General features: G+C 49.4%; 1 protein-coding gene across 1 annotated transcript; it reads left to right on the top strand.

Annotated features, from left to right (window-relative positions):
- Nucleotides 1–224: 224 nt before the first annotated feature.
- SLC22A4 (solute carrier family 22 member 4) lies at nt 225–23,081 on the top strand. The gene is made up of 10 exons (XM_051630936.1): nt 225–646; nt 6,256–6,359; nt 7,899–8,053; nt 10,508–10,679; nt 13,178–13,304; nt 15,236–15,336; nt 16,334–16,548; nt 17,202–17,384; nt 18,958–19,093; nt 20,269–23,081. Exons 1-10 carry the CDS (start codon nt 254–256, stop codon nt 20,342–20,344), a joined length of 1,662 nt encoding a protein of 553 aa, XP_051486896.1. The 5' UTR covers nt 225–253; the 3' UTR covers nt 20,345–23,081.
- Nucleotides 23,082–23,968: the final 887 nt, after the last annotated feature.

Raw genomic sequence — 23,968 nt, 5'->3', positions numbered from 1 at the left:
GCGGTGCCCCCGGGGGCAGCATTCCCACCCCGGGGCAGCATCCTCCCTCCCTCCCTTCCTCCTCCCCGGGGCAGCATCCATCCCCACCGGGCAGCATCCCATCCCCCCGCCCCGGGGGTGGCATCCCACCCCCCGGGACTCCCCGCGCCGCCTCCGCAGGGGGCCGGGCCGGGTTTGGGGGAGGCGAGGGGCGGAGCCGCCGTGCGGAGCCTCCGCGGTGCGCGCAGAAGCCGCGGAAGGTCCGTTCCGCGCCATGCGCGACTACGATGCGGCCACCGCTTTCCTGGGCGAGTGGGGCCGCTTCCAGCGCCTCGTCTTCTTCCTCCTCAGCGCCAGCATCGTCCCCAACGGCTTCAACGGCATGTCGGCCGTCTTCCTGGCCGGCACCCCCGAGCACCGGTGCGCCGTGCCCCGCGGGGCCAACCTGAGCGGCGAGTGGCGGAACGCCAGCATCCCGCTGGAGCTGCGGGGCGGGCAGGAGGCGCCGAGCCGCTGCCGCCGCTACCGCCTGGCCGCCATCGCCAACTTCTCGGCGCTGGGGCTGCGGCCCGGCTCCGATGTGGAGCTGCGCTCGCTGGAGCAGGAGCCCTGCCTGGACGGCTGGGAGTACAGCCGCGATGTCTACCGCTCCACCATCGTCACCGAGGTGCGCGGCCGCGGGGATCCCCCCACCCACCCTCGCCCGTGCCCACCGGGAGAGGCTGTGCCTGGACGGGCTGTGCCGGCGCTTTCGGGGGTCCCTCTGCCTTGGGAAGCCTTCTGCCTTGGGGAGGGGTTGGGTCTTTCAGCCTTGGAGGGGGTTCCCTCTGCCTTGGGGGGTGGTTATTCTGCCTTGGGGGTCCTTCTGCTTTGGGAAGGGTTCCCTCTGCTTTGGGAGGGGGTGAACAGGGAGCGGCAGCCAGCAGGTGAAGTGCCTGTGCGAAAGGGTCTGGGTGGGCACGATGGTGCGAGGAAAGGGATGGGTGCTTGGGGTGAACAGCTCCGGGAGGAGATCTATCTCAGCCGTGTCTTCCATTGAAGCTTCAGCTTGTTTTATTTGGAGAGGGCTTTTCTGTGGAGGCGGAGGCAATAGCTGAAAATAGAAGCCCGGTAGTTGCCTCCCGCGGGCGCGCTGAGCGCGGCGGTGCGCTTTTCCAGCGGGTGGGATCGCGCTTTTCCAGCGGGTGGGATCACGCGTTCCCAGCCTCGCTGGGGTGGGGACATCGGCACTTTCTGGTAAATGCACAAACAGCCTGGGTGGGTCCAGGGCAGTGGTGGTTCCTTGCTGTTCCTTGTGTCTTTGGTGGCCTTCAGCACTGAGCCAGGCGAGGCAGGTGCGGTGGGAGCTGCCCGTGGCTGCGGGATGCCGGGGGGCTGCGGGGGGCTCCTGTGCCAGCCGGGGTGCTGGCTGCAGCCAGGCTCTCAGCTCGGCTTTTGGGGCTGCACAGGGGCATCACTTGTACAGGCTGTCTTGCGGGAACGTCGATGGTGACAGGTCATGTAAGCACCTGTTTGGGGTTCCTGGCCGTGCCGTGGCAGGGATGGGCTCTGCCCGCCTGGCTGCCCCGGTGGGGAGCGCGGAGCTCCGGGAGGGCAGGAAAACCCGATTTCCCTGGAGCAGCGCGGGGTCTGCTGCTCCTTTGTGGTAGAGGGGTGAAGGAGCACCGGGTCCGTCCTCGGGCCAGCAGCCTCTAGATTTGGCAGGTGGTGGGCACCGCGGTCCTTGGGCCAAGCAGCGTGTCCCGGGGGGCCGAGGGACACCCGCCGGCTCGGGGTGTGCAGCGCGGCAGGGAGTGGGTGTCTGGCCCTGCTCTCGAGTCCTCGTGACTCGGCAGCAACAGCCACCACCAAAATATGCTGCACGGGGGCACAGCCAGGGAAGGTCCTGACCTAGAGGCACGTGGCTTTGGGTCTGTGACGCGGGGACAGGGTCTGGGTCTGTGCCCCAGGGACACAAGGGCACGGCGGGGGGGCTGTGCCAGGGTGTGTGAGGAGGGGGCAGGCTGGGAAAGGCTGCGGATGAGGGGAGGCAGGATGTGGCAGGGGGTGCCAGCTGCCTCTCACGTGCCTGTGCTGGCATGTGTGACACCCATATGTGTGTGCCATTTGTGCTGGCAGCCGTGTCGGGTCCTCAGGGGTCCCTCACAACACCAAATCAAGGTGGAGGGTGCTTGGGAAACACCCACATCAACTCCTCATCCGTGGTTTGGAGTTAGTTGCTCTGAGGGAGACAGGAGATGAAGCAGAAGGAGGAGAAAAGCTCTTCTTTCCCAACGAGCAGCAAACACCCTGTGATGGAAGCCAAAAGAAGAGCCTCCCCTGCCAGGCTCGGAGGGGTTTGTCATGGGGCCTGGGTCACCCCAGAGAGGCAACAGCATGTTCAGAGATGGAAACCAAGCGCCTGGTTCCCATCTGGAAACCAGATGGAAAACAAGGACACTTGTTTTGTTTTAAAATTGTCACAGACATTTGGAAAAAATTCTAGAATTTGGTTTTAAAATAAGAAGAACAGGCGCTGATGAAACCCTGAGAAGAGGCATTTCAGTTAAACTTGTGATGATCCTTTTATGCCCAGATTTTCTGTGTTAGGGAAGACAAGCCAGGACACGCCATCAGGAAAGCTCTGTGAAAAAACCTCTTTGATTGAATAACTCAATTTGAGGAGCAAAACTTGATAGTTCATGATTAAGCACCAGAGATATTAACATATGTATTTTTTTTACATTGGGTTTGTTTTGGGTTTTTTTTTTTTTGCCTGGAAATTAACCTACTTCTGGTTTAATTCCACATGATGATGCTCAGCTCTGACATTAACTAGAGCTTTGGGCACAAACATCAGTTTTGCTCTTTGCAGCAGGGCATGAGCATCCAGTTAATTCCCTTGAGCTTTTGGGACTGTCAGAGGTGAGAGGCTGGACATGGATTGCTGTAGTTTCAAGGTGTTTTAAGGGTTTTTCTGTTCCCTTAACAGGTGCAACCCATGAAGATTTTTTTTAATATCTCATCAGCTGTTCATCTGCACTCTTAGAAACAAGGTCAGCTTCTCACCAGTTTACAGCCTGGGACGTTACACAGGGCTCTGTTACTGTTTACTTCTCTGATGTGAAGGGGCTGATCCTCAGGATGGTTAATTAGCGCTTTCTGATGGAGATGCAGGTGGTGGGGTCGCTTCAGGCAGTCGAGGCACTTTCTCCAGCAGGTTCAGTTTTTAACACTCCTCTACGATCCATAGAGTTCCCAGCAGCAGTACCTGGCAGAATTGGCTCTTCCAGTAGCTCACGGCAGAGGGCTGGAGGGATTTGATGGTAATAAAGGGATTTAACAGTGTTCTTCTCCAGCAGCTCTTACTCCTAGTGTTCAAATCACTTGCTTGGAAGCTTACAAGAACTTTGCTCTCCACTATGCTTACAATTACCTATTTTCTGGTTAATGAATAATTAGTCCAGCACAGAGGGTTTGGAAGCTGTAGCTGTAGGTAGTTGAGCTGTGGCTGGGCTGCAGCTCTGGTGCCCATGCTGTGGGGATCCATCCAGTGATGGATAGAGCCTCTGGGGAACAGGGCAAGTTAAATTGCATTTTTTTTTCCTTGCTTGTGAGGAGTCAGCACCCAGGGAATATAACCCAAAACCCTGTAAATTCCAGTATGAGCATAATTTTACCATGTTGACATGTGCTCAGTCATGGTACAGCACGAAGGTGTGAGCCTGGGTCAGAGCCAACACCTTGAGGGGGGGAGGGCTGGTGTTTGGGGGGAAGATGGGGTGTAGCTGTAGAGCAGGGCTGCAGAGATCATGGCCCAGGTCCTGCCTGCTGAGGGCTTGAATCTAAAAGAGGCAGCATGATTTTTTTCACTCAACATCTTCATGTATACGTGGAGCTGGGTGGATTTCATTACGTTTCTGTGTTTCCTGGTCAAGTACAGCAGGTCCCTGCCCACAGCAGCCCCTCTCCAGCCAGCTCCTGCCAGCTGTTTACCACATCCCCCAGCTTTTAAACACTGGACCCTGTGTAGTGAATTTCTGCTGTCTGTGCAGTATGGCATGAGATAAGGCAGAGTAAATGGCCAGGTGGGGGGCATTTGGCACCAAGGAAACAGGAAGCAACTCAGCTGTGTGGGCATGTTACTATTTAGCTGGGTTTCTTTTGCAGCCAAAGAGCCTTTGGCACCGTGCAGGCATTTTATAAACCTGCTCCTCAGCCTCGAGCGACTGAAGTCTGAAGGTCCAGGAGCAGGTCAGGTGCTGGCAGCCCCAGAGCAGGGTACTTAGCACCCTGATAGTTAATGATCATCTGTATCAGCTGCAAATTCTGCCAGTTTCTTTGTCACCAGCTTTCTCAGGGAAGGGGTGATGCAGGAGGACCTGGAGGACTTGCCCCTCTGGGCCTTTCCTCCTTCCCTGCTTGCTGTGTGCAAAGAAACTCCTGCTTTTAATGCTGTGTTTCCTGATGCTCAATTCTGCCCCATTTTAAAGAGAGGGCTTGATTTCCACCAGGTTTCTTTACAGACATCTCAGTTTTCTTTGACATATGAAACAGATCTCTAGATCTATTTTTTTCTAGCATTCTTGAGCATATGAGAGCCCTACTGACCTGCACGCCCTGACCACCTTATCAAAGACAGTGAAGATAAATGCAGGTGAATTCCCAGGCCAGCCCATGCCTGGGCACTTCTCCCTTCCAAGCAGGGGTGTGGAAATATTGTACAAAAATATCTTCCAGAAATGGCTGCTGTAGGTTTCTTTTTGTTATTAATTGAATTTCAGTATTGGAAGCACATTTCAGTCCTCAGATCTCCATGGTCCCCTGTTACAGACTCTGACTTGCCCAGGCAGAGGCATGAGCTGTTTTTAAACTCAGTCTCTTTTTGTCCTGGTGGCAGCTGGTGTTACTTTGCAAGCTAGGCAGAGGTACCCAGCTCCCCCCTGGGGCACTGTACCTTTCTTCTGCCTGAAAACAGGCACTGATTGCATCTCTTTCCTGAGTTACAGTCCAGAGTCAACTGCATGGAACCACATCCCCCTTGCTTTGGGGTGACTCTGCTCCTTCCTCTGCAGCAGGATGAAGCCCGGCTGGTTTGGTTTGGTGTTGGCAAGACTCACGGTGCTGTCAGATGGCATCTGGGTCTCTTTGTAGTGCAAGAGTTGCTCTTTTTTTGCTGCCTGCAGCTGAGCTGAGGAGCCTGAGCAGCCCAGAGGGGAGGTTTATGCCCCACTGCCCCTGCCTGGGCTCAGCCACCCCTTGCTCAGATGTCTCAGCCCTTCATTCCCTGGGCACAGGGTGAGCACTGGCATGGGTGATGTTCCTGCTCTCTGATAATTATGAAAATTACATTGTGCTTTGATCTGTGGTCTGATTATCTTACCTTTGTGTAGAATTATCTAATCTGAGATTGACATGTTTGAAGTCTATCCTTAAGTGCTCCTGGCAGGCATGCCTTAACTGGGGATTAGTCACCAGGACAGGAGCAAGCCCTGGCAGAAACATGCTCAGCTGTAACTCCAGTGGACTAGGACACATTATGCTGTTTTTATCATTTTTTTTTAAACCTCATCTGGGGTTATGAGTGGCTTTAGGTGGAAGTTTCCATGCTGGCTCCTGTCCTAAGCCTCCAGTCCCCGCTGGGTCTGGTGGCAAGGCTGAGTGATGGGCAGTGAGTCAGCCCTGTAGCCTGTGGGCCTGGAAAGAAATCTGGAGACACGTCTGTGTGGGAAAAGAGATTTTTTTAATTTTTTTTTCTGTGCATCTTCCTGCATATGTTTTGTCAAACCCAGAAGTGATAGAAATGCAACAGTTTTAGAGGTCAGATAAACTGGGACCCTCGCTGGGATGGGGCAGCCCTTCCTTCACCCTGCTCCCTCTCTCTGCTGTTCTGGGGAGGGCACCTTGGGCTGTGGGGAGCCAGGTTGGGAGTGTTGGGGGGCCTGATGTGTGCAGGGTGGGGGGCTCATGCTGGAGCTGGGGCCAGGGCAGCCCCCGGGCTGCACACACTGACAGCCCCTCGGGTTTGGCATCGCTGCTGTTCCCCTGCACAGAGGCCATGGGGTCCTGCTGGGGGGCTCTGGCCTCTTGGGGCTTGCCTGGAGAAGCAAGCTGCTTTCCCTCTTTTTTTAGTATGCTGGAAGCAGAGCTTCCCAGCAGAGACCTTTGCTGTGGAAACAGTGCCCATGCCAGCGACGGGTGGAAAGGGGCTGTGGGGAAATCAGTGTCTGCAGCCGTGAGCCCCAGTGCCCGGCCAGGGCTTGGTGCTGAGGCTGAACACAGGCCCTTCTCTTGCAGTGGAACCTGGTGTGTGAGGACGACTGGAAAGCCCCGTTGACCACCTCCCTCTTCTTCGTGGGGGTCCTCATTGGCTCCTTCATCTCGGGGCAGCTCTCAGACAGGTAACAGCGCTGGGCAGAGCCGGGCAGTCGCGGCTGGTGCGGGTGTTCCCAAGAGGTGGAAGCATGTTAAATGTCCCCGAGTTTGGGTCAACGTGAGGTAACTGGCCTGGCTTCCTCAGAAACCCCAACCTTCATCTACCACGGGTGCAGAATTACTGCCTCCTGGGGGCTTCAGGAGACTCGGGGCTGTTCTCCCCATGCAGCTGCTTTGCAGGTTGCTGTGGTGGTTTTCACCTCACAGCCGCCTTTGTTTCATTATCCAGTCATCTCAGTATTCCAAAAGATCTCAGTCAGATGTTAACTGCAAGTCCATTTTTGGACAGGATAGATAGGAACTGATCATTTGAATGGAAGCTCTGCATAGAAGAGGTGGTTTGCTGGAAATAAAGTAAGCAAGGACACAGATCCCCAGGGAGTGGGTAGCAATCATGGCATCCCATCTGAGTGGAGGCAAAACAGCAAGAAAGCTTTACAGGCACTTGAGAGTTATCTCTGCAGTATTGAAGTTCTGACCTTAAAAGTGTCAAATGCAGAATGTGTTTTCTTTCTGTGAGTCTCTGCTTCCCTCTCCATACACCCCTCAGCCTTTTTCCATGGGGTCTCAAATACCACTTTGATTGCTGCCTGGCAGTGAGGAATTCCTCAGAGCTTCAGCTCTCCTTAGCCAGAGGAGCCTTAATCCTAAAGCCTCCAGCTTTTCAAATTCCATGTGATCGGAATTTAATCTCCTGACTCCTGCCCCCGGTGCAGAAGTCAGTCAGCGTTACTGTTGGGAAGGGAGACGAGATAATCCCTAAATCCCACCGGTGCCATGTGCCCTGGGGCAGCATCTGCAGACGCCGGCGTGCCCTGGGCAGCCTGCCCCGAGCCCGGCGCCTGCTGGCACCAGCTGTTCATTCCATTGTCTTGGGAATGGTTTGTCAGGAACGGGGTTCTGAGCCTGTACCTGAGCCATGGCCCCTGTGCTGCTGCAGAAGCTTCTCCCCAGAGCCATGCAGCCTGGCCCCGGCTGGCACAGCCCTCTGTCAGTTTGCTCCTACCTTTCCAGAAGCAAAAGCAACATATTTCTAATGCTGAGAAGCAGATGAGAGACTGAAACCAGTTGATAAACGTATTTAACGCATTTGAAGTGTCATGATGTTGCAGTATATAGATGCCAGTAGCCTAAAAGCCATCACTTCCTAACTTCCAGCTGTGTGTCTTGCAGCCTTCATGTGTCTCTCACTTATGTACTGTTCTCTAGTCTCCTGAGACCCTGTCTAGAGTCTCTCTGAAGTTTCTGCTTTTAATTTTTCTTCTTGGTTTATTCCCCAGGCCTTGGAAATTTTTTTATATATATATATATATATATATATATATATATTATTTTTTAATGCTTATCAAAACAATAAACAAAATTCTTTAACATGAACCAGACTTGACGTTGTGCTAAGCTGTGTCACTTGAGGTTGGAGAGCTGTGCTTCCTCGTGTTCTCTTACACAGCCCCACCCCATAAATACATGCAGTTTCAATAATAATCTTTTATCTTTTGCAAAAGGTTTGGCAGGAAGAATATCCTTTTCTTGACGATGGCTGTGCAGACTGGCTTCAGCTTCCTGCAGATCTTCTCCACCAGCTGGGAGATGTTCACAGTGCTCTTTCTCATAGTGGGGATGGGACAGATATCTAACTACGTGGTGGCCTTCATACTGGGTATGAATATGTCTGCATTTGATTAAATACTTGCTTAATGTAGTTTTATTTTTCCCCACTCCTCTGAACCTGCATTATTTCATTAGCAGTAAATCCTCACTGGTACAATTCCTAATTTAGGCCAGTATGATTATTTATTTATGTATTTATTTTTGCTCTTGGATACTTCAAGCCTATACTTCCTACAGGTTTAGAGAAAAAGGCAAGAGCAGGAGGCCTCTGAATTAACATCCATTGCCCTCCTCTTCAGAGAAGAAGTTCCATGAAGTGTTCAGGGTTTGTTATCAGAGGCAGCAGGTCTGAGGCAGAGAAGGCATTTGGGTGTCTCCCTGCCTCTCCCCACGTGCAGAGGGGCTGGTGCATACCTGGGTGAAAACCCTGGAGCAAACCAGCCTTTCCAGGCACAGCACAGGGGGACTGGGGTGGAGGAGCTGGGTGGTCAGGCCCTGCCAGCCATCAAGTCACTGATCTCAGTGGCCAGGTTAGCAATAAAGTCCCTAATTTTAGAGGCCAAGATTAATTTTGTTTTCTACAGGGGCTGTAGGAAGAAAGAGCCAGAGGCTGCATGGCTGCAGCCACTGCCCAGGGACCCCGTGGGGAAGGGGGGTTGGGGGGGACCTTGCAGAGTCTCCCACTAGTGAGGTTTTTCAGGAGAGGCAACTGCCGGGCTGAATTGCTGGGGTGGCTGATGCAGGCACTGGGGGGGAGCTGGGATTTGTGTACATGCATCTTTTAAATACAGCTCTTGCATTTAGGTCAGATTTGAAACCAGTGGTGTCTAAATGATGATGTGTAGGTCGTAACGTGAGCTAGTCTAAATTAAAGCCATACTCCAGCAGTTAATGCTGTTCTTTCCCACCCCTGTGAGGCTTTAACAGGGAGGAAAAATAGAGCAGAGAAGTATGGCATGAAATAAGTGGTACAGAGGGGACATGGCATCAAGTCCCCAGGCAGCCACGAGTCAGCACAGCGATGGGTCAGGCCATCAGCAGGGAGGTCCCTTGGCATTGCCATCACCCTTGGCACTGCTCCCTCCATCCCAGCAGCTGATCCTTGTCTGCAGCTGTGGAGCTGGGCAGCGTGGGGCCCTCGCTGGGGGATGCAGGTGTGCTCAGCACCAGGAGATGCTCACTGGAGGCAAGCTGGGAGGGGCAACACTGGCTTGGCTGAAAATCCCCTTGGAAGCTGCAGGTGACCTGGGTTGTCGCTGGCACCAGCACCATGGGGCAGCCCAGCAACTGCTGGACAGGACAGAAGCAGATTTGCCAGTCAGGGAAAAGGACCAGGAGGGAGAGAAGCTCCTTCAGTTCCTCGCAGCTCTTTCAATTCACCCAGTAGGTCTGCTGGGGTTCGTGTACAGTCATGGAGCTCAGTCTTTTGGCAATGAGATGAATGGAGGTCACGGGGATCCTCTCTGCTCGGTCCTTCCCACAAGGAGAAGCTGTCTAATGCAGCTGGGACAGAGGGACCTGGTGCTGCAGGGAAGTGCTGTGGTGCCAAACAACACTGGGGCTTTAAAGATGTGTTCAAGTTACTGCTCAGGGGCTGAGCTGCTTTAGCTGTCCAAGTGCTTGTTCCTAGGCTGAAACAGAGGACAAAAATGTGACATGAGCTCTTGCACTCCAAGCTCAGCCTGTGTGTGGGTACCCAGTAGCTGCCCAGCAGGCCAGTCCTGCTAGAACCACAGCAGCTTCAGGCCTTTGCATCTGCCTCTGATGGGTGGGAGCCAGACTGGGTGCTCCATCACCCAGAACTGGGATTCCTTCATCCCAGTGTCGTTGGACAAACCACAGAGGGTCCATGTTTCCCGGTGTGTTTCCACACAGCAGCTTTCAGTTTTGTTCCCTGCTCGTTTAAGCTCCCAGCAGATGGGAACAAGGAGATTTCATGAGAAGGACACTGTCAGCTGTTTCTCTTGTACTTTGCCAACCTTTGCCATAGAGTAGAACTTGCTCAACTTGGCAGTGCTGGGTTAACAGTTGGACTTGATGATCTTATAGGTCTTTTCCAGCTGTAATGATTCTATGAACCATGGGTCTCTGAATCCTCTGCTAGATCTGTGAGCAAATACTGGTGGTTATAACAGAGAAACTGTCAAAGTTGCTGTTACAACTATGTTTAGCATTGAAAATGGTTTTGTGTCAGACTGTGCCAGGCTGCTGGGGCACTGGGAGAGCCCAAATGGTACTGGTCTCACTGGTGTTTCCATGGCAGCACCAGGGGAGACGCACAACCAACATCTGGAGGAATGTCCTCCCAGATTAATATCACTGTGATGAGGATCATCCCTTGGACTCCTTGGCAGTGTCCCTTAAGGCTGACAAGGGAAACTGCTCTTTTTCTAAGACTGTTTAGCTTATTATTTTTTATTTTTATTTTTGTATCTGCAGTATTTAGTCGTGATCGACAAGAAAGAGTTAAAAATGCTAATCCAACCTCCCTTGTTTTAAACAGGCACAGAAATTCTGGGCAAATCAGTTCGTATTATATTCTCTACGTTAGGAGTTTGCATATTTTTTGCAATTGGCTACATGTTGCTGCCACTGTTTGCTTACTTCATCAGAGACTGGCGGATGCTGCTGCTGGCGCTCACGGTCCCGGGGCTGTTCTGCATCCCGCTCTGGTGGTGAGTCCCCCAGTGCTCCCCACTATCCTTCCCCCCCCACCCCAAGGTGGGGATCATGGCAGGGTGGTGGGGGGTCCCCCACTTCTCCTCTGTGTTTTGGTTGTTGGTTTGTTTTTGTTGTGGTTGTTTTTTTAACTTTTTGCCAGGTGAGGGGGCTTTGCCTCGAGGTGGGAGTTGGGGGGACTTTTTTTGTTTGGGGTTTTGTAGCTGGCTTTAAGTCAAGTGAACTGCCTGCAGAGCCTCACTGGTGCTGGCCCTGTGCTTGAAGGCACTTTTCCCCTGGTTTCCAGAGCAGCTTGGGAATTCTGTATTTAACTCCTAACACTGGGCACAGTTAACCACCTTTAGGTTTACCCCTGTAGTGCCCTGGGTGGTTTGTTCTAACTTTGCTTCCTTCCTTTTTGCTTTAAGCCATTTTTAATGCAGATTCACCTGCTGGTTGGTACAAAAACCTCAGTGAAAGGCTGGGCCCGTTCTCTGGGCAGGCAGCAGCTGGCAGCCTGGTGGGCTCAGTGTCATGAAGCAGATCATTGCACTCAGTGTCGTTCAGCAGAGGCCTTTGCAGGCAGAGCCCACTGGTCCAGCCCTCTCCCATGGGAGCTGTCTGTCCTCCCAGGCTGCACTTTTGCTGCTGGAGCACAACTTCAATTTGTCACCTCCTCTGGCCCATAGTAACTCTGTCTGGCTCAGCCAAAGGTTGGCTCTTCCTTACCTTGCTCCCCTCAGCCATCCCATGCTGTCTTCTTGGCAGCTGAGTCCGTGTTTTCTTTTGGCTTTCCATTGCATTCTCCCACCCCTGCTCTAAGGCTGAGGTGGAGGTGCATCCCCCCGTGCCCTAGGGGACTGAGAAACAGTTTAGAGAAACTCCCTTCTAAGAAGGGCAGATACCCTTGTTCTGTTGCTGCCTTGATCATCTGTTGTTTTCTGAAGAGACAGATGTTCAGAGAATAGGAAGGGAAAGGCAAGATATGGCTCTCTTACCAAAAGGATGGTTCACAACAAAGAGTTCCTTCCTTTCATACTAGGCTTGCATGGGGAACTCTCTTCTTCCTATTATCTTGAAGGAGTTATAAGTAAGAGATTAACATCTTTATAACAGTTAAGTGATCAGACCAACTCTTCTATACTCTCAAAGACTATAGATCCTGAAGATCTGTCTTCTGCTGTCATCTGATTTTAAAGATAGTCTGGTTCTGTTTAAGGGTCATTTTGCATATTTAACTTGAAATGTTTCAAGCTCTTCCAACACAGTGGCATTTCCCTGCTGCTCTTTGGGGAGGCTGGTTTTGGGTGGAAGGTTTTTAGATGACTGCTATGAAACAGGCACATTAAGTTTGTCTCAAGGCACATCTTCAGACTCTTGCTTGGAAAGGCAGTTGATGGGAATTCCCATGCTTTTAAAGAGCATACAATGTAAAGCATGTCCAAGATTTCCACAGATGGCACTTCCAGCCTGGGGCTAATGTGGGGGTAGATGGGGATCAAGGTGCACTTCAGGGCTCTGCTGAGGCAGGTTGGTATTAGCTGGTGTTTGGGCCTCTGGACCCATTTATCCCACAGGCGATGTGACTTGCAGATCCCACTGTTTCATGTCTTAGTTGCTCTTCTATTTGTTCCTCTTCCAAATTCTCCAGAAGGTTCCTAGCATCGTCTCTGCAGTCTTGTGTTCTTCAGCTTGCCCACAAAGAAGAGCAGTGGGGACCACTCATCTCACGGGAAGTCACAGAGGGGTAGAATGATCTGATATAAATCATCCGACGCTCAAAACCCTTGACATAGCTTTGGGTCAGTCCTCTAGGGACTTAATCAGAAAAGGAGTGTCTGACCTGCTTTCTTTCAAGGAGAGGAAAAAGTGCAGCTGGCTATAGGGAGGAAAGAAGCATCTGTAAAGATCAAAGGGTTTAGTCAAGGAAGGGTGAGATTTTCTGTCCTGTGTTTGGTGTTAATTCACTCAACGTGTGCCTGGAATTGATTAGAAGATGTCATCAGCTCTGCAAGGGGACACTGTCCTCTGCCTGGGAGAGCCTGCCCCAGAGCTGTGGTAAAATTCTGAGGTTTGTATGTAAGATTCCTACAACTCAGAGCCTTTCAATATACCCTGTGCATATTTAAAGCATTTCCACATTGTGAGCAGACTCCTCAGAATATTTTTGCTCTGCACTAGCTGTGCTACCCCCATCTTCGTCGTCTGTCTGGTGACAGCTGGGGTTTTTATGGTGAATATCAATTATTCCTTAAAAAACAACCACCCAGGACAAGGGCCCAAGCCTGCATCTACTTTAGCACAAGGATAAACATGTCCCATATATCTGAATTTTCCCACTGCTCCCAGGGGGACATATCAATGAATTACATTGCCCACATGCTCCTGTGCTGCCCCGTTGCCTGCTGCGAGCAATCTGAGATGAGAGCACAACTCGCCAAATCCAGACATGTGCTTTTAATTACTTTCTCTTTTTGTGAAAACGTTGAGTCATTTATTCTGAAACTTATTGCAGGATCATTCCTGAATCCCCTCGGTGGCTGATCTCCCAGGGAAGGTATAAGGAGGCAGAAGTTATTATCCGAAAGGCCGCAAAAATAAACGGCGTCCCAGCCCCCGCCGCGCTGTTCGACACCACGGAGGTAGGTTCCCTGCATCCCGGTGCTTTGCCTGGATGGCAGTTCCCCCTCTTGGCCAGTTGACTTGTTGGGAAGTGCCAGCAGAGCAATGGTTGGCACCAGCAGCTCGCAGAGCTGGCAGTGGGCGTTGGCGTGAGGTAAGTGCTGGGTTAGCGAGTTGAAAGGCAGGAGCCAGAGGGGGAGTTTGATTGGTTTGTTGTGTTCTTTTTCCAGTAAAATTTTCTCCCTCAGCAGTGGTTGGTTGTGGTTTTCAGAGCAAGGGTGACCCAGGTTGCTTCACGCTGCGGGCTTTGGGAAGACCCGAGGAGGACGTGTTTGTCCTCATTCCAGCTTGGCGTGGCATTCATGGTTTGCAGCTTAGGAGCAGCCCTTTGTGGGGGGCTGTGCAGGGACCCTCAGTCGGCACCCACGCGTGCCCCGAGGGACTCCTCAGGTGCACACACCAGCCAAAGCACCCCAGTGCTACAAGGGCACTTGGAAACCATGATGGTAGCAAAGGCAGTGAAGAACATTAAGCTCTTCCGTGGGCCTGTTTTTTTCCTTGTGTTTGGTATTTACTGGTTAAAAGGAGAAAGCCTAGCAGGAGCCCAGCACTGCTGAGCCTGGGAGCAGCAGGGCAGCAGCAGGACAGCTGGTTCTTGGGCTCATCCTCCCCCCTAGTGGCTCTGTCCTCGTGGAGCTCCTGCTGAAGAGAAACCACCGTTTTTCTTTGTGAAGAAACCGGTGTCTGTCCGCCAGATCTTACTTCCCTGCATTGTTCCAGGGCTCGGTGCCTCCTGATGTATCCTGGTGGAGCAGAAAGCCAAGCACCTTGTGCTCCTCTGCAGTACGTGCAGGAAAGGAGATGCTGCCCCCCCTGCAGGACTCTGCTGACACTTTGGCTGAATGCTGAAGATCTCTTTCCCAACTCTTAGTGTAAATTGCAGTGCATATTCCAACTATGGGAAGCTTATGCTACAGAAACCATGGAAAAGCACTTTCCTTACTTCACAGCCAGAGTTCAGACATCTTTCATACTGGATGTGACTTTTTTGGGCTCCAGCACGTGAGCTTGCTCATCATCACTCCTGCATGTTTTTGAGACCAAGCAGCAGCTCAGCTGCCTTTTTCTGCATGGGAATCTCATGTGCCAAAGAGTCTGTCCACAAAAGCCTGAGGATGATGTTTCACATGCTAAGTCCTCCATTGGAAGTATTTTTCAAATGCTGCTAGAAAGACATTCCTTGGAACTATCCTCTCTTCCTAGGCAAGGAAGTCATCTGGGTAGCCCTATAGGGAGGGCCAGGGTGGTTTGCTCTTTGGGCTTGGGGGAAGCCTGGCCATGAGGACTGGCTTTGCCCCAGCAAGGGTTCTCCATGCAGGCAGAAGGGCACCCTTGTGCCACACAGAAGATTCCTGCTTCAAGCTTCAAACTGGACCCTCTGTCTCCAATCTAGGGTGGTGGATGCTTCCATGAAACTCCCTGACCACCCTGCCGAGCTCCGGCATCCATCCCTGCCCCAGCAGGCAGCAAAACTGGGTGTTTTTCTGCGTTTATTTCCCACTGCTTGTGGAGGTTGAGCAGAAGAGAGTTGAGCGGATAGTGCACGGAAAGATGCCTTTGGTGATCAGGTTACTCTGGAAGTTCTGTGCTAAATCCCTAAGGAAATGTTAATGCATCTTTTCAGCTTTTAATCAGCCACCATGGTGCAGTGGCCTCAGTGCTACTTTTTTTTTTTTACTTTTTTAACAAAAAATTGGAAACTTGCAGGAGTACAGATGGGTGCAGAGACAAGCAGGACCACCTTCCCTGGTGCAGCAGTGGCCCTTGGGCTGGCTGGTTATCCCCGATAGAGTCATAACATCATAACTGCCCAGACTTGTGGGTGTGCAGAGGTTGTTTTGCTCTTAGGTGTGTGGGAATTTTTTTGGTTTTGTTTTCCTTTTTCCTTCAGATGCAGGATTCGAAGCCCCAGCAGCAGCAGAAGGCTATCCTTCTGGACCTATTTCGAACCCGAAACATTGCAACTATTACTATTATGTCATTACTTTTGTGGTAAGGAAATGTGTATTCCTAAAGTACCCAGGCAATAGAACAGTTCCTGACTCGAGGGCACGTGCCACAGCTTTAGATGATAAGTCTCAGCCTTGGAGCCCATCTACCCATGGTCCTTGGCCAGTTCGTGGCCCTCAGTGTCCTCGCACCCACACTGCATTAGTACACAAGAGCATGGAGACACGACTCAGGTGTAATATAGTTAGGAAATTACACGTAGCAACTTGTGTATTTCAAATTCTATTGCTTTTTTAGTATTTTTTTTTTTAAGAAGCTCCCATCTCTGTAATCTCTTCTGAAGAGAAATGTCCTTCTTGAAGTAAAGGCAGCAACTCAGTAACATAACAAGAACCAGACCCATGGCCAGCGTTTGTGTTCTGTTTCTGTACAGTCCCCATCTCAGGGAGATCCTGGTCCCTGCCTGGGCAGCCACGAGGAATGAGGACCAAATAATACTGTATAGACAAACCAGGACCCTTTTCTGTACATATTTCCCCCAGCAGAAAAGAACTGGCTAGGACACTTGGCATGCTGTAGTGAGGGACTCTTGAGATTTCAAACCTGAACGTCCAGCTCTTTCGTGAAGATTAAATAAGATGTAACGGACCTGCTGAGGGTGGGAGATCCTGTCACTGGAGTTGGCTCCGAGTAGGAATGTAGTTGGCATGGGAAGCTCTCAAGAGTTATTTCATTGTGCTGTTAATGGGTCCATTGCAGTGAAAAGCCTTTGGGAATGAGTTCCACAAAGCCTTTTTCTTGGTGTAGTATATGCGGGAAGGACAGAGAAATCAGAGGTCTCTTCAAGCCGCTATGGATATGATCCCTGGAAGGGATGGCAGAATTAGAAAGATGGGGTTGGCACTGGGATGTTCCTTGAGCCACGACGCCTGTAGCGATGCGTTGCGACACCCTATTTTGGTAACAACACCTGAGGCAACACTGGAGGCATTCGGATCCTGGTGATTCTGGAATAATTTGGTTTTACTGCCTTCCTCAGGTTTTTCACGTCAGTTGGTTACTTTGGCCTGTCCCTCAGCACTCCCAACTGGCACGGAGATGCCTTCATCAACTGCTTCCTCTCGGCTGTGATTGAAGTTCCAGCCTATGTGATTGCCTGGCTCCTTCTCCGCTCGCTCCCTCGGCGCTACTCCTTGTCTGGAACCTTGTTTTTAGGGGGAGGTGTTGTCCTCTTCATTCAGCTGGTGCCTGAAGGTACAGCATTCAATAAGTGACCTACTTTTATATGAAATATTTCACAGTGCTATCAAGTAGTTCAGTAAAATTATTGGAAACCTTGATCAAATTAAGAATATGGGGTCAAGTTAATGCTGCCCACTTGCAGCTGGGATTTCTTTTCCCCTCTGTGTGTATGTACGTGCTGAGTCATGCACAGCTCTCATTTATTGTGTCAAATTACTGAGCTTTTTATAGTCCAGAGGAACCAGCTGTAAAATGAGAGCCAAAAGTGATTTATCTGGCCGTGCACAGAGGCTAAAAGAACTCACAGGTCTTCCAGATTTCACTGTGTGTAAATCTCTGCAGGATTTTGTGGTAAAGGAGTGGATTTAAGCTTGTGCTTTGTTGCCGTGTAATCCAGAATGTTGTTCCATTTCAAGAATGCTGTTTTACTGGGAGAGAACCAAAATCTGGGAAGTACAAGATCAGCTTTTCATCTACATTATGCTGGGTGGGAAGTCTGCAGCCATGTCATTTCAGGATGGTGCTGAAACACTGAAGAATTAGAAAGAAACCCAAAACCACCAGGAAAAAAAACAATGACGTGGTCTTTGGGATGTAGCAGAAATACAAGCAATAAGCACAGAGTGTTGTTTATTCACCTTGATTTTATTTTTTTTCTCCTCCAGATTTAAATGTCCTGTCTGTTTGCTTGGTGATGCTTGGAAAATTTGGCATCACAGCTGCATTTTCCATGCTCTATGTCTACAATGTGGAGCTGTACCCAACACTGGTGCGAAACATGGCAGTCGGAGCTACTTCCACAGCTTCCAGGCTGGGCAGTATCATTGCTCCTTACTTTGTTTACCTGGGTGAGACATCCTGCCTTTCTTGTCTTGCACTGCACGAATGCCCAGAGGGGTTATCAGAGCTTCTACAGTGCAGGCTCAGCTTTAAGTCCCTTCATATTTTGTCTTCTAAGTCCCTCCTCTCACCATGGGTCTGAGGTCATGGTTGTACACTCTAGGACTGAAGCAGAGCTCCTTGGGCTTCACAGAAGATTCAGGTGTTTTTTTCCTTTACTGAGGCCAGGAACCACTTGTACAGCACCAGTGGGTCTGAGCTGCTCCCAGACAATGACATTATTTATAAAAAATGCAAGCGGAGGGGTTGGGATGATACCTGGTCACATCTTGGCAATGGGTGTTATCCCTGGGACACCAGTTAGTTTCCCAGGGGAATGTGACAAGAAGCAATCTAGCAAGTGAGCACCAGTGGGAAACTGTGTGCATTGTACGTGCACATCCCAAGAAGGGTATGTCAGGAGCAGAGGAATCAAGTGGGAATCCAAACATCCCCCAAATCTGTGCTTTCCAGAACAATACGTGGAAAATACGCAGATTTTAAAGATCTTGTTCCAGTTATCAGAATAGTTTCCTAAACTTCAGGAGTTTTTTGGAGAAACTCTTCAGCTGCTGGTATTTGCTGCATCTAAACTGGGACCTCGCAGCTCATCCAGCTCATGAGCACAGAAGAGATCAAATCACAAACTTTGGCTCTCTGTGAAATACCCAGGGTCTTCTCTTTAATCCCAGTTTATTCCATACGTTAGAAAGCATATTGCTCTGTCCTTATTGAAAAGTAAAGCTGTCAAGCCCAGTTTAGTGCTTTCTTTACCTTAAATACTTTAACTCCTGGCTAATCCCTTTACTGAAAGATCCTTTTCCTTGCTGGGCTGTTGTGACTTGAACTTCTTGCATCCTGCCCAAACTCTTTTGTGCTACTCTCAGGCTGCTGGCAGGGGCTGCTGCCTTCTTGTCCAAAATCATATTTTGAGTAAACCAAGGTCAGAGCCTCTTGTCTGTCACAGGAGGCCTGATGTTTTCTCCCTGTGCAATAAGGGAGGTATTTAAGGAATCCTTTGTTAATGGCCCAGGAGTCCAAAACTGGCTGTTCAGCTGCCATCAGTCTCTTCCCTTCTTTTGCACAAGCCCAGCAGGATGCAGAGTCCCAGGCAGCTGATACATGCTTGTTTGCTTATGAGCACTTTTATTCCCTCATAATGAGTTATCTGTCAGAGGATTTGGTTCCTGATGACCATGTAGTGCTGCAGACTCCAGCAGTTGCCCCAGCAGAGCTGCCACCTTGCAGAGATGTTGGCTGTGCCAGCTGAACATTCACAGAAACCCACCACCCACTGCACAAACAGGGATGGCATGAACCTTGGGGGTGGGTGGTGGCCATCCTAGAGCACACGTTGTAGATTTTAAATGGAAAAATTCCTTTGTTTACTGTCAGATACCAGGTGTAGCTCAGTTTGGGATTCACCTTTGGCATTTGTGAAGATTTCAGCTAATTGTTCCAAATTAATTCTGTGTGACAGCGATGGCTGGAATAGAAGTTTGATGTGTTTAAGTATTGGTGTCATGTCCTGTGTTCTGCCAGGGGCCTACGATAGATTCCTTCCCTACATCCTGATGGGGAGCCTGACTGTGCTGATTGGGATCCTCACCCTGTTTCTCCCGGAGAGCTACGGGAATGCCCTGCCCGAGAGCTTTGAGCAGATGCTGAAGGTGAAATGGTAAGGTGGCTGTTGGCCATCCTGTGCTTCACAGGAACTCAGGACCTCTTCTGCAATCACTACACGTGTTTGTTTCATCAGCTCCACTGCAAAACATCAAAGCTTTCAAAGTGCCCTTTAGATAGTTTTTTTTTCCGGTTGTTAATTTGTCAGACGTGGATGTTAATGCAGCTTCTCCAGGGTCTCTGAACCTGAGAGCTGGTGTGCTTGGAAGTGAGCACTTGCAAATCAAGGATGATCTTCACATCACGTTGAGGCTGTTGCTTCCTCCCAACACTATATCATTGACTCTCCTTAACTCTGCATTTAAACTATTAATTTAGTAGGGTGGTTGACATTACAAAACACTTAATTCTTTCAGTTAAGTTCATTAGGTACCACTCCAAATTAAACTCAGGATTTCAACATTCCAGCTTCTTTAATTTGGGAGGCTAAAGACACAGCAGGACCACTTTTCTCCTGGTTTATTTTGTTTAGCTGTAAGCTGAGATAGTTCTCTTGCCACACCATGTTTGCTTTTTAGGATCCCCTGAGCAAACCTCTCCACTGTGTACATTGTAGTGCTGGTGCAGTGGAGGTGGCCAGTGTTGGCAAGTTACTCTCATGACAGGAAAACCCTTGGGAGTAGTGGAGGGAAATGGAATTAGCCAAAGTGCAGCTGCATTGCTTCCATCCAGCTTACTAAGTATTTGTGCTGCTACAAAATTTGCCCTTACAAGCAATAATAGCTTGAAAAACTTGGAGTTGCCTATATCTAATCCCCAGCTGGCACAGGGACCTGTCGTGTTTCCAGAAGAAGAATTCTCCAGCCAGGTTCTTTAAGAAACACATGCTGCTCCTTATCACAATTGGGGGTTTCTCCCATGTCTGAGCTGTGGCTTCTCAGCTTTGCAGTTGATGAACTGTAGCTGGAAATCCTAGAGTCAACCCAGATTCCCTTGGCAGGTTTCTTGCATAAACAGGCTGAAGTAGCTGAATTACAGTCACTCAATTACATTCAAGTTCCAAGTGTTGTTTGCTGCACTGCTGCTGCCTCTGGAAAGGCACTTTACAGAGCACTTGTTCTTTTCTAATGTTTGTATGAGTTGTGTTATTTCAGCAGCACTGATTAGGAGGGGGAAGTGGGTGGTGTCACCCTGTTCTCTAGTTTCTCAGTTTTTTTCACTTGCTTTCAGTTTCAGAAACGGGCCACAAACCACTGGCATGAGGAATTCAAAGGAGAGTCCTAAAATTCTGGTAACATCTATGTGAAGAAGGATGCACACTCTGAGGGGCCAAAAAAAAAACCCAAGATCTTCTCAAAATGCATTTTCTGCCGAGAAAAACAAAACCCAACAGTCGATGCTACTGCACCATAGTTATTATCCCCTGTGCTACTGTGCCCAAATACATAGTTTACCAAGCAGATGCTGTCTACTCCTGTAGGACTCTTAGTCTGTAATTCAGTGTCCTAGTACCTGGGGTTTGTCAGCAGGTGCAGTCCCTGTTGAGAAAGTGGGGCCTGCCTGTGCTGAACACGATTGAATTGAGGAGTAAACTGGAAATGAGCCTTAGGAATAACACAGCAGGGACTCCAGCCAGTCAGGTTCCCAGTGGAAGCAAGCAACAAGGTAGCAAATGTAGTGCTGGAGTTTCTCACTGTGCATGTTGGCTGGATGAGGGGAGCTGGGTGTCTGTTTGACTTTGGAAATCTCAGCCTGTGCCCCTAAAGGAAAGATGCTGGCCTGCTTTTGAATCCGTGACCTAAGCCCAGTAAGACTAAGTGAGATCAGAGTGTAGTTGTAGCAGGTGTAGATGTCACTGCCAGGACAGGTTTTTTAAAATGAGACCTCAGAGTATCTTTCGATGTCACTTGCTTTTCCCAGGACCTGGGATCCCCTTCTGCTCCCCTTGTCCCTGTGAAAGGTGATGCTTTTCCACACTCTGAGCCTGCTGGAGCCCTTGGGCTTCAGGAATGTCCAGTGTCTTGGGGACAGGGGAAGCCTTTGACACAGAAAGGACTTCAGCTTGTTGACCCTCTGGTGGGCCACAGCCACCTTCAGAGGAAACATGGGCTTCTTTAGCAAGGCAGTGAAACTTTCCAAACGTGCCAGGCAGTTGTAGCTTTCAGGTTCCTCGTGGTATGTTGGCGTAAGCAGTTTTTGAGGTGTTTTGGTTTGGTTTTTTTCTGAAGCATTTAGTTTCTCCTTTGAATAGATACCACACTGGTTTATACCTTCAGAGAAAGCACATTGCAGTTTCGAAAGCCTCTGAAAACCTTTTGTACCATTTACAAATCTAAGGGGGATTTGTTGCTTGCAGAAGCTGCTGCTCCGTGCTGGAGACGTACACCTGCCGCTGTGAAAAATGCAAAAGGACTAATTTGGGACCACAGGTTTTTTCAAAACTAATAAAAGCCAACAAAGCCAGTGATTTGTTCTTCAAATCCTGCAGGCTATGTATGCATTTTTTTTAAAGTTCAGCAACGCTAGATCAGATGAAAACTCAAATGTAAAGCTTAGAGTTGTGCTACTACTGTTTTATGAACACTACATAGTTTGGGGGGAAAAAAAAAGTTTAATACCTTTTATTTTTCTATTTATTGGCTGTGCATGCACTTGTTGGCCACGTCTATCGGAGGCAGTAGGCTGACTTTTATCTTCTATAAATAACAATTAGCCATGAGTCATCTTCTGGAAGGGCCAAGAAAAGCACACTGTCTCATCTCAAACCTGAGAGTTCATGGCACGGTGTCTTGTGCTGGCACTTGGCACGGGAAGTTCAAGCACAAATAAAAAGCTTTAGAACTTTTAATTGCAAGGAACTTGTGCAATTACTTCAAGCTGCTCTTTGGGATGTGGAAATGTTCTTTTCTTTTCATACTAATTTTCTGCAGTTTTGCTTTTGCCATAAGTGTGGCATGAGGCAAACATTATTCTGTGATCCCTGACATTCTCATCCCTTCTCAAACTGGAATTTCTCTGGTAACAGTATTCATTATTTTTTTTTTACTTATTATAAAACTCACCTATAGGATAGCTGTTTGGACAGAACTAAATTTCTCAGCAAAACCTTTTTATCAGTATAGGAGAGGTTTGAGGACTGGGTTAAATATAGGTGGCCATATTATTATGAAGACTTTTGTATTAAGTTGATACTTATTTTATGTGATTGCAGGCTTGGGTATTTCTAAAAGGTAAATATTTTTGTACTCCTGAACTTTGTGGTACCTTAAAACCTAGTTTTCCATTTTTAAGTAAGAAAAAGGGGTTTGGATTTTTTTTAAATACCTTGTTTTAATCAGTCTTATTTTTCTTGCTGATACTATTGACCTTACGCTAGTGTCACATTTGAGTATTTCTAATGGCAGATTTTAAAAAGTATTTCACAACAGTCTGTGACGTTGTTGTAAGACCTTAAGATGTCTGAGTGTAGCAAAAATGAGGAAAGGAGGTTCCTTCAGCTGATGGAAGCATTTGCAAGGAGAATTTCTGTCCTTTGCCAGTATCTTCCCCAGGTTCAAAGAGGGATTTTTGACAAAGCCCAGAGAGCAACAGTCTCTGCAGAAGAATCAAACGTGGATGAAGCTGGAGGGCAGGAGTGCCTGGTTGGGGCAAGTTGCTGGGTTTTTAGCTGCAAAGCTGAAGGAAACAGCTATTGGTGGAAATTGAATATATTGCTGGTGAGCTATTGAAGCCTCTTGGGGCAATCTTCAGAGAGTTTTCTGTCTGTTGATGCTTGATGGGGCTCAGAGTGGACCAGTGTGCTCTTGAGGTGCTGGGGATGGCAGGAGGCTGGGAGCAGAGGGAAGCAGCAGCCAGGCTGCTGAGCGCCGGGGCTCCTGCACCGTCCCTCCTCTGTCACCTTTGTCACCTCTGCTTGGGTTTCTCTGTGCAGCCTTTGATCCTCAGCTGGGTTATTGGATCTGCTAAGGCGTTTATGACACTGTAGTAATTGTCACTCATTAACTTCTGTCTTCATTGTAATAAAAATGTGCACTGGCATTGTATGATCTCCTTCCTGTGTGGGTTGTCATTTGAGGAGAACGTCTCCTAGCTTCAACATTGTGCAAAGTAACTTGAAATGTATTTAGGGTGGTTAAGTATGAAAATAAAACCCTAAAATAAGCTCTCCACAACTAAGCTCTTCCACCCAGGAGGACTGTTATGGTGTAGTACAATTTTTCTGGCTTTCAGAGGGTTCAGTCCTGACTCTGTGATCTGACAAAGCCCCAGACACCGACCTCGGCCAGGCTCAAGGAGGTTATTGTTGTTTAACTTCTATTTTGCCTATTTCAGTTCCCACCTTGGAGATTTCTCACAGCTCTGTAATTCCAGCATGGAATGAAAGCTGTTTTTACATACAAGTATCCAAATATGCTGTGGAATGTATACATTTGGCTTTTATTAATGAGAGGTGGGGGAAATACCTGACACCAACAGCCAGTCAGAAACCTGAATTAGCTTTAAGGTGAGCAGTGATAATGACACAACTTAACTGAGCTCTGTGGGAAACACAATCCTCCTGATACTGCTTCTTAGGTAACAAGCAGAGATTGTTGGCCTAGGCACAGAATATTACTTATTACGTTTATTAATTGTCAAGTGTAGTGTGTGTTCCCTCAGAAAATACCATCATGGTCAGCAAAACCTTTTTACAGCCACAGAGGGTGCTGCTGCAGGCAGAAACACGGAGATAAAACTGTTGGAACACGCGGGCTGGTACAACACCGTGTTTCTTCGCTCACACGGGGAAGAAAAAGGACGGGGGCAGCTCGTGCCTGCTGCCAGCCCGAGCCAGGGCCTCACCGAGCCCCCCGCGCTGGGTCACCGGCGGGGCCAGCGCAGGTGCAGCCCCAGCCCGGCTCCGAGCCCTGCGGGCGGTGGAGGAGGGAGC

The sequence above is a fragment of the Apus apus genome, chromosome 13 (genome assembly GCF_020740795.1).
Source record: "Apus apus isolate bApuApu2 chromosome 13, bApuApu2.pri.cur, whole genome shotgun sequence".
In the NCBI taxonomy this organism is placed as follows: domain Eukaryota; kingdom Metazoa; phylum Chordata; class Aves; order Apodiformes; family Apodidae; genus Apus; species Apus apus.
Note: the sequence above shows the minus strand (reverse complement) of the source record. Positions and strands in the feature narration are given on the sequence as shown.

Bases quoted from the DNA above. Each gene is read 5' to 3' on its own strand.
- SLC22A4 (XM_051630936.1), top strand. From the start codon at position 254: ATGCGCGACTACGATGCGGCCACCGCTTTCCTGGGCGAGTGGGGCCGC. The intron at 13,305-15,235 runs GTAGGTTCCCTG...TTTTTCCTTCAG, and splicing joins CGCTGTTCGACACCACGGAG to ATGCAGGATTCGAAGCCCCA. The intron at 19,094-20,268 runs GTAAGGTGGCTG...ACTTGCTTTCAG, and splicing joins CAGATGCTGAAGGTGAAATG to TTTCAGAAACGGGCCACAAA.